A 13,973-nucleotide genomic window follows, 5' to 3' on the forward strand; every position below is an offset into this window, starting at 1 on the left:
TGTTGTTGTTGCTAAATCTGATTTAGTGGGCCATGGCTCCCCATTGGGCCCACCCTGGCCTACGCCTCTGGTTAAGAAACATAATCTAAAATCTAAGGTTACCACAAATTATTGTGACAGAAGGGATATTTTCAGTCATGACCACTCCAGGTCTTAAGGTGGCAGTAAAAACTCATCTCTGCACTGTAAATACATATTACAGAGAGAAGAAGAAAGAGGGCTATCGTAAATCGCCACTATTTACATTGCTTTGCGTCCACCGCCTGCTGATTGCCGGTAAAATGGGGCAGGGCTAGAGCAGTTCCGTAACGCTTTGCCGAATTTGGAGCAGTTCATAAATGTGATTGTGAAACATAGCAATTACCGCTCGATTAGACACTATGGATCCCAATCGGATAATTCAAGCACTGAAAGGGACGATAGATCCCAACCTTCGGATAGCGGCTGAAAACGAACTCAATCAGGTGGGTGAATGGCCAAAATAACTTTGTTGTTTTTGTTATCCGGGCAGCATGAACCTATTTCCAGAAAGGTTTGTCCGTGTTTATGATTTGGATCGCAATAAGGCCATGTTTCGGGATCAATGATTTGTCGTTCTTTAACTTATATGTGCATCTCTCTGTTTATTTTGTAGGATACGAAACAGTAGTTTGACATGTAATGTAACTTCCGACACAAACTGTTGCACCGGAGAACAATAGAATTTTGAGGCAGTGTGTGCACACTGTGCAGCAGTCCAGAGATGTGGCTGTTCGTGAAACAATCTAGCTAGCAAGTGTCCGATTGGATTGTAATTGTAGACATAATGCGCGAGTTGAAACATTGTAACAATTGCAGCAATTTCAGCCAGCGATAGTAAAAGTTTACAATTTTGATGGGATTTGACCGGTGAATTCGCCCGAATCGCTCTTTCATCCAAAACCAAATCTAAATGCGATAGACAAATGCATCTTGTCAAAGCATCTTAAAGGGTCAATCTGCAATTGCTACATCTTTTTTTCGACTATAAATTCATGATATGTACTCATTGATTCTTGAAGAATCTCCCGAGTTTAGTTCCACTCTCCCACCCCATCAGAATCCAAAATATAAACTTGTTTCACTTTGTTTGTAAACAAAGGGAAATGTAAACAAACTCTACAGCCTCGTGTTTATTTCATGGATGGTCAGGCCTTGCATCCATAGCGCTGTCTATGAATTTAAGAGTAGTTCATTTTCTTCAGCCACTTCCTCAGCTTTTTACTGAATTAGGGGCGGGCAGAACGCTGTGTTAGTTGGAAGATGTGTAACATAAGACTTGTAGCATATGCAGACCTAGGTCATGATTGCATCACTGATAATAACTACATCTGCAATAGGCCTGCACTGCCTTGACTTTACATAATGTCCACTTCAGTAGGTTTGCACTAATCAGGACAAAAGATTGGTGTGTCTGTGTGAAATGCCTGTCAGTGATGCAACCAAGTGAAATTAGGGGCATTTGCTGGAGACAGAATGCTGACTGTTCTGCAGCAGGTGAGCAGTTTTGACAGGCAGAGGAGGAGGGATAGAGGGAGATAGTGAGGGAAAGAGAAAGCGTTCGGTACAAAATATCCCTCCTTTTTTAAATTGTTGGTTGCTGGTTATATCTTTGACAGACCATGGCTTGTTCTACTACCTTAAATCTGATAACTGGTCTAGGAGCGAGTGAATAAGCTACATGCTTCCCCTGTTGTGTATTTTCCTTATTCTTCAGTTAGTACTGACCTCAACAAACAACCTGGGAATCCACCTCCTTCCATTCCGCCGTGTCACCATAAAGATGTTTTGACCCCTGTGCTCAGCGTGTGCTGTAGTTGTCAAACTGACCGCTGAAGTGGTCAGGCGTTTGACTGTATGTGGTCCGATTTGGGTTGAGCTCATTTCAAGGCAGTCTTATCTTGTGTGTTCCAGTCGTACAAGATCATCAACTTCGCCCCCACTCTGCTCCAGATCATTGTGTCTGAACAGGTGGAGTTCCCTGTTCGCCAAGCAGGTAAGAACCTTGCCTCAGAACATGACATAAAGACCTGCATCTGGCTGTTTTTAAAACATCACTGGACCAATGCAACAGTTATAAACAACACTGATAATAGCCTCACTTTGGGCCGGTGTCCCGGACACAGATTAAGCCTCCTGGACAGAATGTCACTTTCAATGGAGATTCTTCATCAAGCTGGCTTTTTAGCTGCCACGTGAATGAATGAATTGTAAGGTAGAATTGTGTCAGTCTTGCCAGTCTGAGTGATGTATATCTCTGTGCGCCAGCGGCCATCTACCTAAAGAATATGGTGAGCCAGTACTGGCAGGACCGTGAGCCCTCTCTAGGGGAGGCGGTGTTCCCTTTCAACATCCACGAGAACGACCGCACGCAGATCAGAGACAACATCGTGGAGGGCATCATCCAGTGTCCCGAGTCCATCCGGTGGGTCCTGCTGTCTTAACCTCCTTTACCTTCCTTAACCCACTCACCCTTACCTCTTAGCCTGATACTCAGGGCAGGTGGTGCCGTGCTCCGGTCCCCTGCTCTGCTCTACCTAGAGCCTTTGAAATTGTGTCACTTGACTGTATAGGTAATCTGTGACTACAAGTGCCCAATGAAGAGCGATGGGAGGATCATTTAGTGATGGCATGTTAGAGAAAGAATACAATGCTGATGTATGTGTGTGTATTCTCTCTCCCAGGGCCCAGTTGACAGTGTGTTTGAGAGCCATCATAAAGCACGACTTCCCGGGGCGCTGGACGGCCATAGTGGATAAGATCGGTCTGTATCTGCAGTCTCAGAACAGTGGCAGCTGGTACGGCAGCCTCCTGGCCCTCTACCAGCTGGTCAAGACCTACGAGTGAGTCAACCACCCGAGGATCACTTACTAGTGATCAAGTCATAACGATGCTGTGTTTTGAGACACCATTTTTAGTCCGAGTTTAGTAGTTCTAGTGTATAAGCTGAGTGACATAAATGATTATTCCATTTACACTTTTCCGTCATTGCACCCAGCTTGTTGTCGATGATATCACATCTGCGTGCTGTCTCATGCTGATGTGCTGTGTGTGTCTGTCTGTGTCTATGTCTGTGTGTGTCAGGTATAAGAAGGCGGAGGAGAGGGATCCGCTGCTAGCAGCCATGCAGATCTTCCTGCCCCGTATACAGCAGCTTGTCACCCAGCTACTGCCTGACAGCACCATCTTCTCTGTCCTCGTACAGAAACAGATCCTCAAGATCTTCCACGCACTCGTACAGGTGAGAGAAGGGACTGTGTGTGTGACTGACTGACTGTGCGCTCAAGTGTCTGTGACTAACAGCATGTGGCGTGCGTGTGCACGTTTGTGTGATACTAATACCAGTGTGTGTCTATTCTGCTCCTACAGTACTCCCTGCCTCTCCAGCTGATTAATAACACAGTCATTACCCATTGGATGGAGATCCTCAGAGCTGTTATGGACAGAGATGTCCCCCCAGTAAGGTTTATTTCATCCTTCTTCATTGTGTAGACCTTCTGCAAATTCCTCTACCTATGGTTTTTTTATTGAAGGGGAGTAGCGAACCTCTGTTGTGTGTGTGTGTGTGTGTGGTTGCTAGGAGACGTTGGAAGTGGATGAAGATGACCGTCCTGACTTGGTGTGGTGGAAAAGTAAGAAGTGGGCCCTACACATCATCACCAGACTGTTCGAGAGGTGAGGGGACACGGGAGATGTATTTGTGTGTTGATGAATTTGGATGTATGTTGATGTGAATATGTTTGTGTGTTTGTGGATCGTTGCCTTTCTTTTCAGTCTAACCATGTTGTTCTATACTTCCGTGGCAGGTACGGAAGCCCAGGCAACGTGACAAAGGAGTACTTTGAGTTTGCAGACTTTTTCTTGAAGACGTACGCTGTAGGGATCCAACAGGTAAGAGTTTGTAACACTCTAAATATGACATCAAACCTTGAATGTATATATGTCTGTTGTCCACATCTACCAATGTTGATGTATGTGTGTACATGAGCAGCGGTAGTCTTCTGTTAAGTCTGACCCCATACCATCTGATGTGACCTCGTCTCTGGGTGGTCTCCTTCAGGTCCTGTTGAAGGTGCTGGACCAACACCGACAGAAGCAGTATGTCACGCCTCACGTTCTCCAGAAATCTCTTAACTACCTGAACCAGGGCCTGTCTCACTCCCTCACCTGGAAACACATGAAGCCACACATGCAGGTGGGTCACACACACACACACACACACACGTAGTAATTGATCTAATCTGAATACTGCTATGCTTCTAAAAACTATGTTGCAATTCCACTTCTAGTAGTTAGTAGTTAACCTGAACGTGTGTGTACTGTGTGTTCCACAGACCATCAGCCAAGAGGTGATCTTCCCTCTAATGTGTTACAAAGACGAGGATGAGAAACTGTGGCAGGAGGATCCATACGAGTACATCCGCATGAAGTTCAGTGAGTACACACGTTCTGTAACTCAGTCAGTTAGTAGTTACGGAGGTAGTGGGACATTGTATGGTCAGTACACACAATGACATGTCAGATTGAAAATGTACGGCTTCCATAGAATAGACATACAGTGAATTGTGAGCTTGGCTGTGTTTCTTTCTCTGTTCCAGATGTGTATGATGACCATGCCCTCCCTGCCACCGCCGCCCAGAGCCTCCTGTGTAAAGCAGCCCGCAAGAGGAAGGAGGTGAGTGGAGAACCACACTAGAACCTAACAAAAACTACCCAACAGTCCTAAATAGCTTATTTTCCTCATTTCCTTTCCTTAACTGAGTCTTCGCTGATATGACTTTCATCACTGCTCTGTCCCCCCCCCCCCCCCCCCCCCCCCCTTCCCAGGTTCTTCCCCAGATGATGGAGTTCTGCCACCAGATCATGATGGAGCCCTCTGCTGACCCCCGCAGGAAGGATGGGGCGCTGCACGTCATCGGCTCACTGGCCGAACTCCTACTGAAGGTCAGCAGTGTGTGTGTCTCTGTACTTTCTCCTATTGTTTTATGGCCTGTTTAGTCTATCTGTGACTGAGTCTTCTCTTCGTGTTGTCATCCTGTAGAAGCGGGTGTACAGGGAGCAGATGGAGCTGATGTTACAGAACTATGTGTTCCCTCTACTCAACTCCCCTCTGGGATACCTCCGGGCTAGGGTGAGAGAGAGACACACACACACACACACACGCAGCGCGCTTTCACTCCAAGGTCCCTCTAACCCAACTCTTCTCATGGAGATGAGAATGGGTGTGTAAGAACGTGTGAGTGTGTTTGCAGTTCTTCAATCTTTAAAATGGCTCCTTCCCTCTTTATATCTACAGTCCTGTTGGGTGCTACATTCCATACAGTTCCATCCATGTGAGTCAGAATGATCTGTCAGTCCTGTTTTATATAGACTAAACATCCCCTGCCCTGCATTTCTTTACCCCCCTCACCCCTGCTCTTTTACTTACTGGCCACCTTCGGGCAGGTGAACGTGTTGGGAAGCACCACTGCACCTTTTGGTGACTGGAAGTGGATAGTGCTGATTTGTACATGATGTGGATAGGCTCCAAACTGATAGCGATGCCCATCCGTGTGGGATATAGATCAGTGATTGAAGATATAGATCAGTGATTGTAACCCTGTGTTTGTCCTCAGTCGTGCTGGGTGCTGCATTCGTTCAGCCCGCTGCATTTCCATAACGAGTTGGTCCTGAGGAATGCGGTGGAGCTGGTCAAACAGGGGCTCTTAGCAGACAAGGAGATGCCCGTCAAGGTGGAGGCTGCTATCGCCTTGCAGACACTGGTCAGCAACCAGGAGCAAGGTCTGAGGTTCACACACATGCATGGATACACACACACACACACACACACACACACACACACACACACACACACACACACACACTGAACCCTCTCTCTCCCTCTCTTTAGCTAAGGTCTACATCAGGCCCTACATCCGGCCTGTCATGCAGGAGCTGCTCCACGTCATCAAGGAGACGGAGAACGATGACCTCACTAACGTCATTCAAAAGATGATCTGCGAGTACAACCAGGAAGTGGCTGTCATCGCCGTCGACATGACCCAGAACCTGGTACGCCTCCACTGTCTTGCTCTACTGTTTAAATGTGTGTGTGTGTACAGGCGTCCGCATTTTTTTCTTGAGGCAAGCCAAAGTCGATAGCGGACTGCACCAAACATCTTCGTTAGATGTAAAAATGCATGACTAAGATCTCCTAGGCATGCCATTTTTTAGTTAGATTAATTCTGACTGTTTTGGCTGCGGTGTCTCAAGACGGACAAACAGTACTATTGTCGCTTTTTTCCCCCGTTTTTCAAGCAAAGGTCATTTAAGCCAGCACAGCCAAACCGAAGCATGCGAAAGCATTAACACCGCCTGCATATGTGTGTCTCCAGGCTGAGATCTTCACCAAGGTGCTACAGAGTGAAGAGTATGAGGAGAGTGAAGACAAGACTGTGATGGCTCTGGGGATCCTCAGCACCATAGACACCATACTCACTGTTATGGAGGACCACAAGGAGGTGAGACAGACACTGGATACTCACTCACACATGCTACAGATGTACACACACACTCACCCCATTCCAAATCGAGTCCTCTGGAGCTCCAGTTGAATGTGTGATGATTGGTGATTGATTTGCTCCCTCTCCCCTGCTTTGTTTGAACACACAGTGTTATTGAGCATGGTGTGAATGTTATGTCAGACTAGGGCTGTGACGGTCATGTAATTTTGGGTGACTGTAATTGACCTGCCAAATGACTGTGCTCACCGTAATAACCGTTTGATCTTTTACGCATTTTTGTTCCTCTCCGCTCCTGATTGCATGTGCCCCCATAGAAATAGAATGAATAGAACGGGCGTCCCAATTCAAGTCAATGATGGCGTAATGGGTGTACTGGCAGCTATTGCGAGTGTACCCATAGAAGTAAAATCAGGAAGTGTTTAACCATCAACATGTGCTGTGATTTGTTGATTCACCTCCACTGACATTACACAAAATACATACCATTGCATGAGCCACATCAGTTATCATTTGAATGAACAAATTACATTTCGGGCAAGGAGCATCAAAGTTTCATAACGTTGTTAAGAGTCCACGTTACTGCGGGAAACGGTCAACCGCGGGAATGCCCTGGCGTCCTGTCTTCAGCCGGCTGTTCGTTCCACTTTTTTCTTTTCATTCCCCATTTTACGGTTATGGTTATATATACGGTTATTTTCATGGAGGTCTTCATCCGTAACCGTCGGTTATACGGTAATTGTGCCAGCCCTATGTCAGACCGATATTAGCCTGGGATCAATAGAGGATCTTTGACCTTTTGATATCACTTTCTCTTTCTGCCTGTATCTTTCCTCTCTCACCCTCTTGACTGCCTCTCGTTCTTTCGTTATCGTGTTCTCTCTCCCTCTCCATCTCCCTCTCTCTCAGATCACTCAGCAGTTGGAGGGCATCTGTTTACAGGTGATAGGCCTGGTGCTGCAGAAGCCCATCATAGGTATGGCAGGTGTGTGTGCTCACGTCACTCTGTTTTTGTGTGTACACACATACTCATTTGTTTGCTGTGTGTGTCTATTCCTCTCTGTGACCTTTTGTGCGTGTGTGCTTTTCACACACACACACACCTCACACAATAACCATATTCATCTCACTTCCCTGTTCCAGTGAGCCACCCCCCTCTTTTGTATAACACCTTGTCCATTTCCGTCTCACAATGAACACTGTCTAACTGTCAAAAGCTGTTCACCTTGCACTTCCCCAAATCCCAGATGACCAGGCACCATTCATGCCTGTAATTGGCTTGTGTGTGTGTGTGTGTGTTTCTGGGTGTGTAATCCCATCTGTGGTGTGTGTGTGTGTGTGTGTGTGTGTGTGTGTGTAATCACATCTGTGCTGTGTGTGTAAGGAGAGAATACAGCTCTATGTTAATGAATGGATTATGTGATAACCTGTTATAACGAGAGTTTCCTTCAGGACGAGTGGAGGGGTCACTGTGGAAGATGATTTATCTTTCAAAGGGAAACATACATTCGATGATCTGTTTCCTCCTCTTCTCCCTCCCCTCCAGAGTTCTACGAGGAGATTCTGTCCCTGGCGTTTGGGTTGACCTGCCAGACCATCTCCCCTCAGATGTGGCAGCTACTGGTGGTTCTCTACGGGGTCTTCCAGCACGACTGCTTTGACTACTTCACGGGTACAGTACTGAGTCACTGGTCAACGGTCACCTGTCTGTTAGTGAGAATATTGGGCTTACACACCTGTCTAGGTGAACATTGAATATCACAGTGAATGTAATGTTGAATAGCATGATGGTGACGCTGATGCTCGCCCAACACGATGATGATCTCGGTCTGGTCTCTTTCAGATATGATGCCTCTTTTGCACAACTACGTTACCGTGGATACAGACACGCTCCTGTCCAACCCCAAATACTTAGAGGTCATATACACCATGTGCAAAAAGGTGTGTGTGTGTGTGTGTATGTATGTGTTCAGGTAGAGTTTGATGAAGTGTCCCATGTTGACCTTTGACTCCTGTACTGTAGGTGCTGACCAGTGATGCAGGTGAGGATGCAGAGTGTCACGCTGCTAAGCTGCTAGAGGTCATCGTCCTCCAGTGTCGGGGGAGGGGCATCGACCAGGTGAGAGGGACCGCGAAGGCTTCTGGGTAGTATTTAAGGGTAGACGTGGTCCCAGTTCAGCCCAAACCAGTTCGCTTTCCCTTCCCACACCCTGAATCTCCCGTTGGGAGGGATGATTGCTATCAATATTGTATTGATTCTTCTCTCTCAGCCCCATGTTATCTGCCACAGTTTTAATGATCTTCCTGTAAATGTCAGACAGATATTACCCAGTCAACAATAGCTATCTCTTGTTCTCTCTCTCTTTCTCACTCCCTCTTCCCCTCCAGTGTATCCCATTGTTCGTGGAGGCTGTGTTGGAGCGGCTAACCAGAGGTGTGAAGTCCAGTGAGCTGAGGACCATGTGTCTGCAGGTGGCCATCGCTGCTCTCTACTACAACCCAGCCCTGCTCATCCACACGCTGGACAACATGCACTTCCCCCACACCCCACTGCCCATCACCGCTCACTTCATCAACCAGTGGATGAATGATACTGAGTTCTTCCTGGGGTAAGTGTATAAACTAAGCCATACGCCTGTCGTGTCTTTGGCTATGCCGGATTAAGTGATATGACATGCTATTCTATAAAATCCTTTCTCCGTAATTAATATTACCTGATTAAGCTCATCATGTAAATGTAATTAGCTAGAGAGTCGGGGCACCACAAAATAATATTTATAGAGCTGTTATCTTCTGAATAAACTCTTAAAGACCTAGTAATATTTTACATCAATAGCAGTCAATATTAATCGTCACCTTAATTCAGTCTCATCTGAAAGTTGTAGATTCTTGGTTATCTTCACGAACCCTGGCTAACAAGTTGAGTCAGCAATACAAAATTGAGTTTAATTATTTATTTACTAAATACCTAACTAATCACACAGAATTACATATACGCAGAATGAATTATACCTTGATTACAAATTACGTCAAAGGAAAACGTTCCTAGCGGGCGGAACAGATATGACAGCTGGTTACACAAAAGAAAAGGGGCTGTTGTAGTAATGTCATTGTGTGGTAGACGGGATACTCTGTCTGTTCTTTCCTAGCCTACGTTTGCAGCTGCTGTTGCTAACTCAACGGCTAGGAGGTGTCACTTCTGTAGTGAATAAGAGTTCAAAGTTCATACCATTCGCAACCAAAGCTCACGCTGAGGTTGGCTTCGTTCTGTAGTTATTATCTGAACCATTCTGACATCGGACCGTCGTCCTCACATCCTCGGAACGGGAGGTTACATTTTCGTCAAGGCTTTATATAGTGGAGCGAGAAGGGTGTGTTTGAAAACATTTAAATTGAACAACAATTCCATGTAAGTCCGATAACTCTGATGTGTAGACTTTCCACTGTAGAGTTTGTCATCTTATCATTGATGAGAATGTCTCAGATGACAACCGAACTGACATCATATTCATTAAGTACCACCGCATATGTTCCATTGGTCGGATTACCAGAATATAGTTAATTTCCCCCCACCTTCTGATGTTCCCAGAATCTCTATGTTAACCAGGGGTTTTGCAAATGTAACCTCAGTAGGGTAGAGAGAGGAAAACGTGGAGAAGAGGTATTTATGACTGTCATAAACCTACCCCCCAGGCCAACGTCATGACACGCCCTACATCCTATGCCATGTACACAACCCACTATAAAGTACACAGTGGCTAAACAACGTGCCCTAAACCATGATGCCTAAATACTACTAGACCCATACTGTATACAGTCAACTTAATCAACTATATTGTTAGCCATCACTGAGTCACACTGTAGTCTTCCTATAGCAGTCTAAAACATATGGGATTTACAGTATTTATACCTACTACAGTACACTATACATGATTTATTCACCACCTACCTATAGTTCTCTCTCTCCCTCCCTCCGCTCTTCCCTCTTCCAGGCTCCATGACCGTAAGATGTGTATCATCGGACTGAGTGTTCTGATGGAGCTACCCTCCAGGCCAGTGGTGGTAGAAGGGGTAGCGGCTCAGATCGTCCCCAGCGTCCTGCTCCTGTTCCTGGGGCTCAAACACCTGTACTCCTCCCGCCTCCTCAACAAGCCAGACCTACTGGCCTGCACTGGGGTACCTGAGGAGGACCAGAACGGTGAGAGGTGGAAAGCGGGCGACAGAGGAGGAGAGGAGACAGGAGAAATGAGAGAGGAATGGAGAGAGCAGGCAAGAGAGGAGGAGAGAAAGGGAATAGCGAGATGCTAATACTGTTTAGTCAAACCTTCTTTTTGGAAGCCATGGGGTAGGGCCAGGGATAATGTCAATGGTAGAAGATTAAGATTAGCCCTAGCTATGGATGTGGTAGGAATCAGTCCTCAGCTGATCACACGTGTTGCTTTACACATCTATGGCCAGGTTTCAACACCTCTGGACCTCTCTCTCTCTCTCTCTCGCTTGACTTCTCACTCTGAATACAGGTCATTTGATTTGATTTGATTTGAGGTCATATTAGTTGCACTACATTGCCCTACATGCCGCAGGGCAGCTGTGCTGGCATTCCTCAGTCAAGTGTAAAGAACGGCAGGGTACAGGGGACGTTAGGATGAAGGAAATTGTTATGTACGTTAGCTAAGCAGCTGTTACTGTAATTGGGTATATTGAAACGGCATTAAGAAAAATTGTGCCTTTCAAAAAAGGTAAAAGGGTCATTTCTTTCTATTCATTCTGTTTTTCTATGTGTGTGTGATTCGCTGCGTCTGTCTGTCTGTCTGCATGTGTGTTGCGTCCACAGAGGAGATCCCCAGTGATGAGGATGAGGTGAATGCGAACCGTAACACCACGATGCAACAGCAGACCTGCACACCCGTAGGCCACGAGGACGACGATGAGGAGGATGAAGACTACTGGGATGAAGAGGGGCTGGAGGGGACACCTCTGGAGGAGTACAACACGCCCCTGGACTATGACAATGGAGAGGACGAGTACCAGTTCTTCACCGCTGCCCTACTCAGTAAGCGGTTACACATCTACACACACCGACTCGCTCACAAACGCACACACAGCTACTTGTGCGCACACACACACAGAGAAAAAAGGAATATGCATGCATACATGCCAGGCATCTAATTCCTTACTCTCTCCTGTGTGTACTATAGGGGTCCAGAACACTGACCAGCCTTGGTACCAGTCTCTGACCACGCCCCTCAGTGATGACCAGAAGAAACAGCTGCAGGAGATCTACAGCCTGTCCCAGCAGAGGAGGAGCACCGCCGCCAAGGGCCAATGGTGAGGCAGAAAAGAGGACCAATGGGGAGAGAGGACAGAGGGCCAATGGGGAGAGAGGCCAGTTGGGAAAGCGAAGAGGGCCAGTGGGGGGAGAAAGGACAGCGGGCCAATGAGTGGACAGAGGGCCAATGGGGGGAGAGAAGACAGAGGGCCAATGGGGGGGAGAGAGGACAGAGGGCCAATGGGGGGGAGAGAGGACAGAGGGCCAATGGGGGGGAGAGAGGACAGAGGGCCAATGGGGGGGAGAGAGGACAGAGGGCCAATGGGGGGGAGAGAGGACAGAGGGCCAATGGGGGGGAGAGAGGACAGGGGGCCAATGGGGGAGAGAGAGGACAGGGGGCCAATGGGGGAGAGAGGACAGGGGGCCAATGGGGGGAGAGAGGACAGGGGGCCAGTGGGGGGAGAGAGGACAGGGGGCCAATGGGGAGAGAGAGGACAGGGGGCCAATGGGGAGAGAGGACAGGGGGCCAATGGGTTGGGGGTAAATGAGGCTGAAGAATAAGGATGCAGGGTGTAAAATACAACAACAGTAAAAGGTTGTTGATTTAAACATGTATTTTGTCAAGCATGCTGTATTTTCCAGTACGTTGAGTCCTAACACTGTGTCATGTTGTTTCAGAGCTGTAAGGGACATGGCTGGAGGCCTGGATGGAAGGAGGAGTAGCAGCAGAGTTCTAGCCTGATCTGAAGTGGATTTAAAACACACCAAGAACTGTTTCAGTCCAGATCAGACCAGATCTAACTAGACTTTACTGATCCCACCAAGACTGGGCCATCTAGATCCGTAACTGAACTGGGTGGAGACATACCAGAGACCATAATACCAGGACTTTACACACTTTACGGTTCACATCCCAGACCGTAATTGGACCACACCCACCCCAGAGAGAGAGAGAGTGTGTGTGTGTGAGAGATTGATGTCCTACTCTGTATCACTGACCAGCGAATTCATCTTCTAGTACAGTGCAGTCCTTGGGTCTGAGATTCTGTAACTGAGTGAATGTAAGTATTGTACACAAAATCCCTGTTTCTTTATAGCCTGGCTTTTCTATGGTCTCGAGAGGACTGGCCAGATGTCCTTGGTTGCCATGGCATCAATCAGAACCATGTGTCAGTTAGTCTGAACCAAGGCTGTGGAGCTAATGGACGGACAGACAGACGTGTTTGGGGTTAAGGGTTAGGGGTCAGTGACCTTTGACCCACGTGGGGTGGGGGGGGGGGTTCCTTTCGCTCTGATGAAATGTAATAGGGGGCAAGATGCTGGGAGGAGAGCTTTTGTTTGTCTTTGTCTTGTTTTTATAACTGTTTTCATTTAACTTAAGAAAATCCTAAACGTTCATGTAACATCTAGCCCAGTGCTTTTTCCTGTTATGTCACTATAGTGAGTGTTTGTAGGTTTGTGCTCCTCTGCCTGCAGGTGTGCGTGGGGGTTAAGATTTTTATATTGATTTCGCACAGAGAACATGTGGATATTGCTGTAGCTGAAACTTTGCATCTTTGAACATCTCTTCCTGCTCTGTTGAATCAATACTAGGTCAGAGTTCACTGCTGCGATCAATCCTCATTTATAAAACATCCAGCCCAGTAACACACAGTTGGATTGAACAACTACTGTAACATTATGCAGGTTAACAGTATCAGCAGGAGTAAATATGTTTTCATTTACAGGCTTCTCTCAGGGCCCATGTTCAGATACTTTAAAGGGGATTCCTCCCTCCATGGTTCTGACACAAGACAGAGGGAATAACAGGATGAAATCTGGCTTTCACCAGTCCACAAACTATCTGAACTTGGGTATCAAATTCAAATCACAGCTGGGAATCTCTCCATACCAGACAGTTATTTCTCTCATGTCCCCAGCTGTCCAGAAAAATGTCCTCTGGAATGTTAGAGATGTCCAAATACCACAGGGCTTCTTTCTGCGTTTTATAGTCAGTATTTGATTCTCTAGTGGAGTCAGAGGGCTCTGCTTGCAGGGTTGGGAGTCAGATCCTGATGTTTCAGATTGGACGCTTGGATGGGTTTTGGTAAGGCGACGGTGCTCTTGCTCTCCCTCTCTCTCTCCCTATGTTAGTATTCTGTGTGTGTTCAGCTGCAGTTTGTATGTTCTAGCCCACTGCAGTTTGT

At 46.9% G+C, this 13,973-nt stretch overlaps 1 protein-coding gene across 2 annotated transcripts; it reads left to right on the forward strand.

The window, feature by feature from the left end:
- Window positions 1-287: 287 nt before the first annotated feature.
- LOC110490322 (importin-8) lies at window positions 288-13,326 on the forward strand. Of its 2 annotated transcripts, none has more exons than XM_036944634.1 (25): window positions 288-464; window positions 1,933-2,014; window positions 2,287-2,443; window positions 2,703-2,861; window positions 3,103-3,259; window positions 3,388-3,477; window positions 3,599-3,693; window positions 3,825-3,909; window positions 4,079-4,213; window positions 4,353-4,452; window positions 4,617-4,693; window positions 4,846-4,962; window positions 5,060-5,149; window positions 5,634-5,799; window positions 5,909-6,069; window positions 6,393-6,518; window positions 7,428-7,503; window positions 8,065-8,190; window positions 8,362-8,459; window positions 8,542-8,637; window positions 8,907-9,127; window positions 10,511-10,716; window positions 11,353-11,571; window positions 11,717-11,846; window positions 12,466-13,326. In XM_036944634.1, coding segments are annotated over exons 1-25 (3,054 nt in total). In that variant the 5' UTR covers window positions 288-380; the 3' UTR covers window positions 12,467-13,326. The 2 variants fall into 2 exon arrangements, with proteins under 2 accessions (XP_036800529.1, XP_036800530.1); XM_036944635.1 differs by having other exon boundaries at window positions 7,428-7,494.
- The last annotated feature ends 647 nt before the right edge of the window (window positions 13,327-13,973 follow it).

The sequence above is a fragment of the Oncorhynchus mykiss genome, chromosome 15 (genome assembly GCF_013265735.2).
Source record: "Oncorhynchus mykiss isolate Arlee chromosome 15, USDA_OmykA_1.1, whole genome shotgun sequence".
Taxonomy (NCBI): Eukaryota; Metazoa; Chordata; class Actinopteri; order Salmoniformes; family Salmonidae; genus Oncorhynchus; species Oncorhynchus mykiss.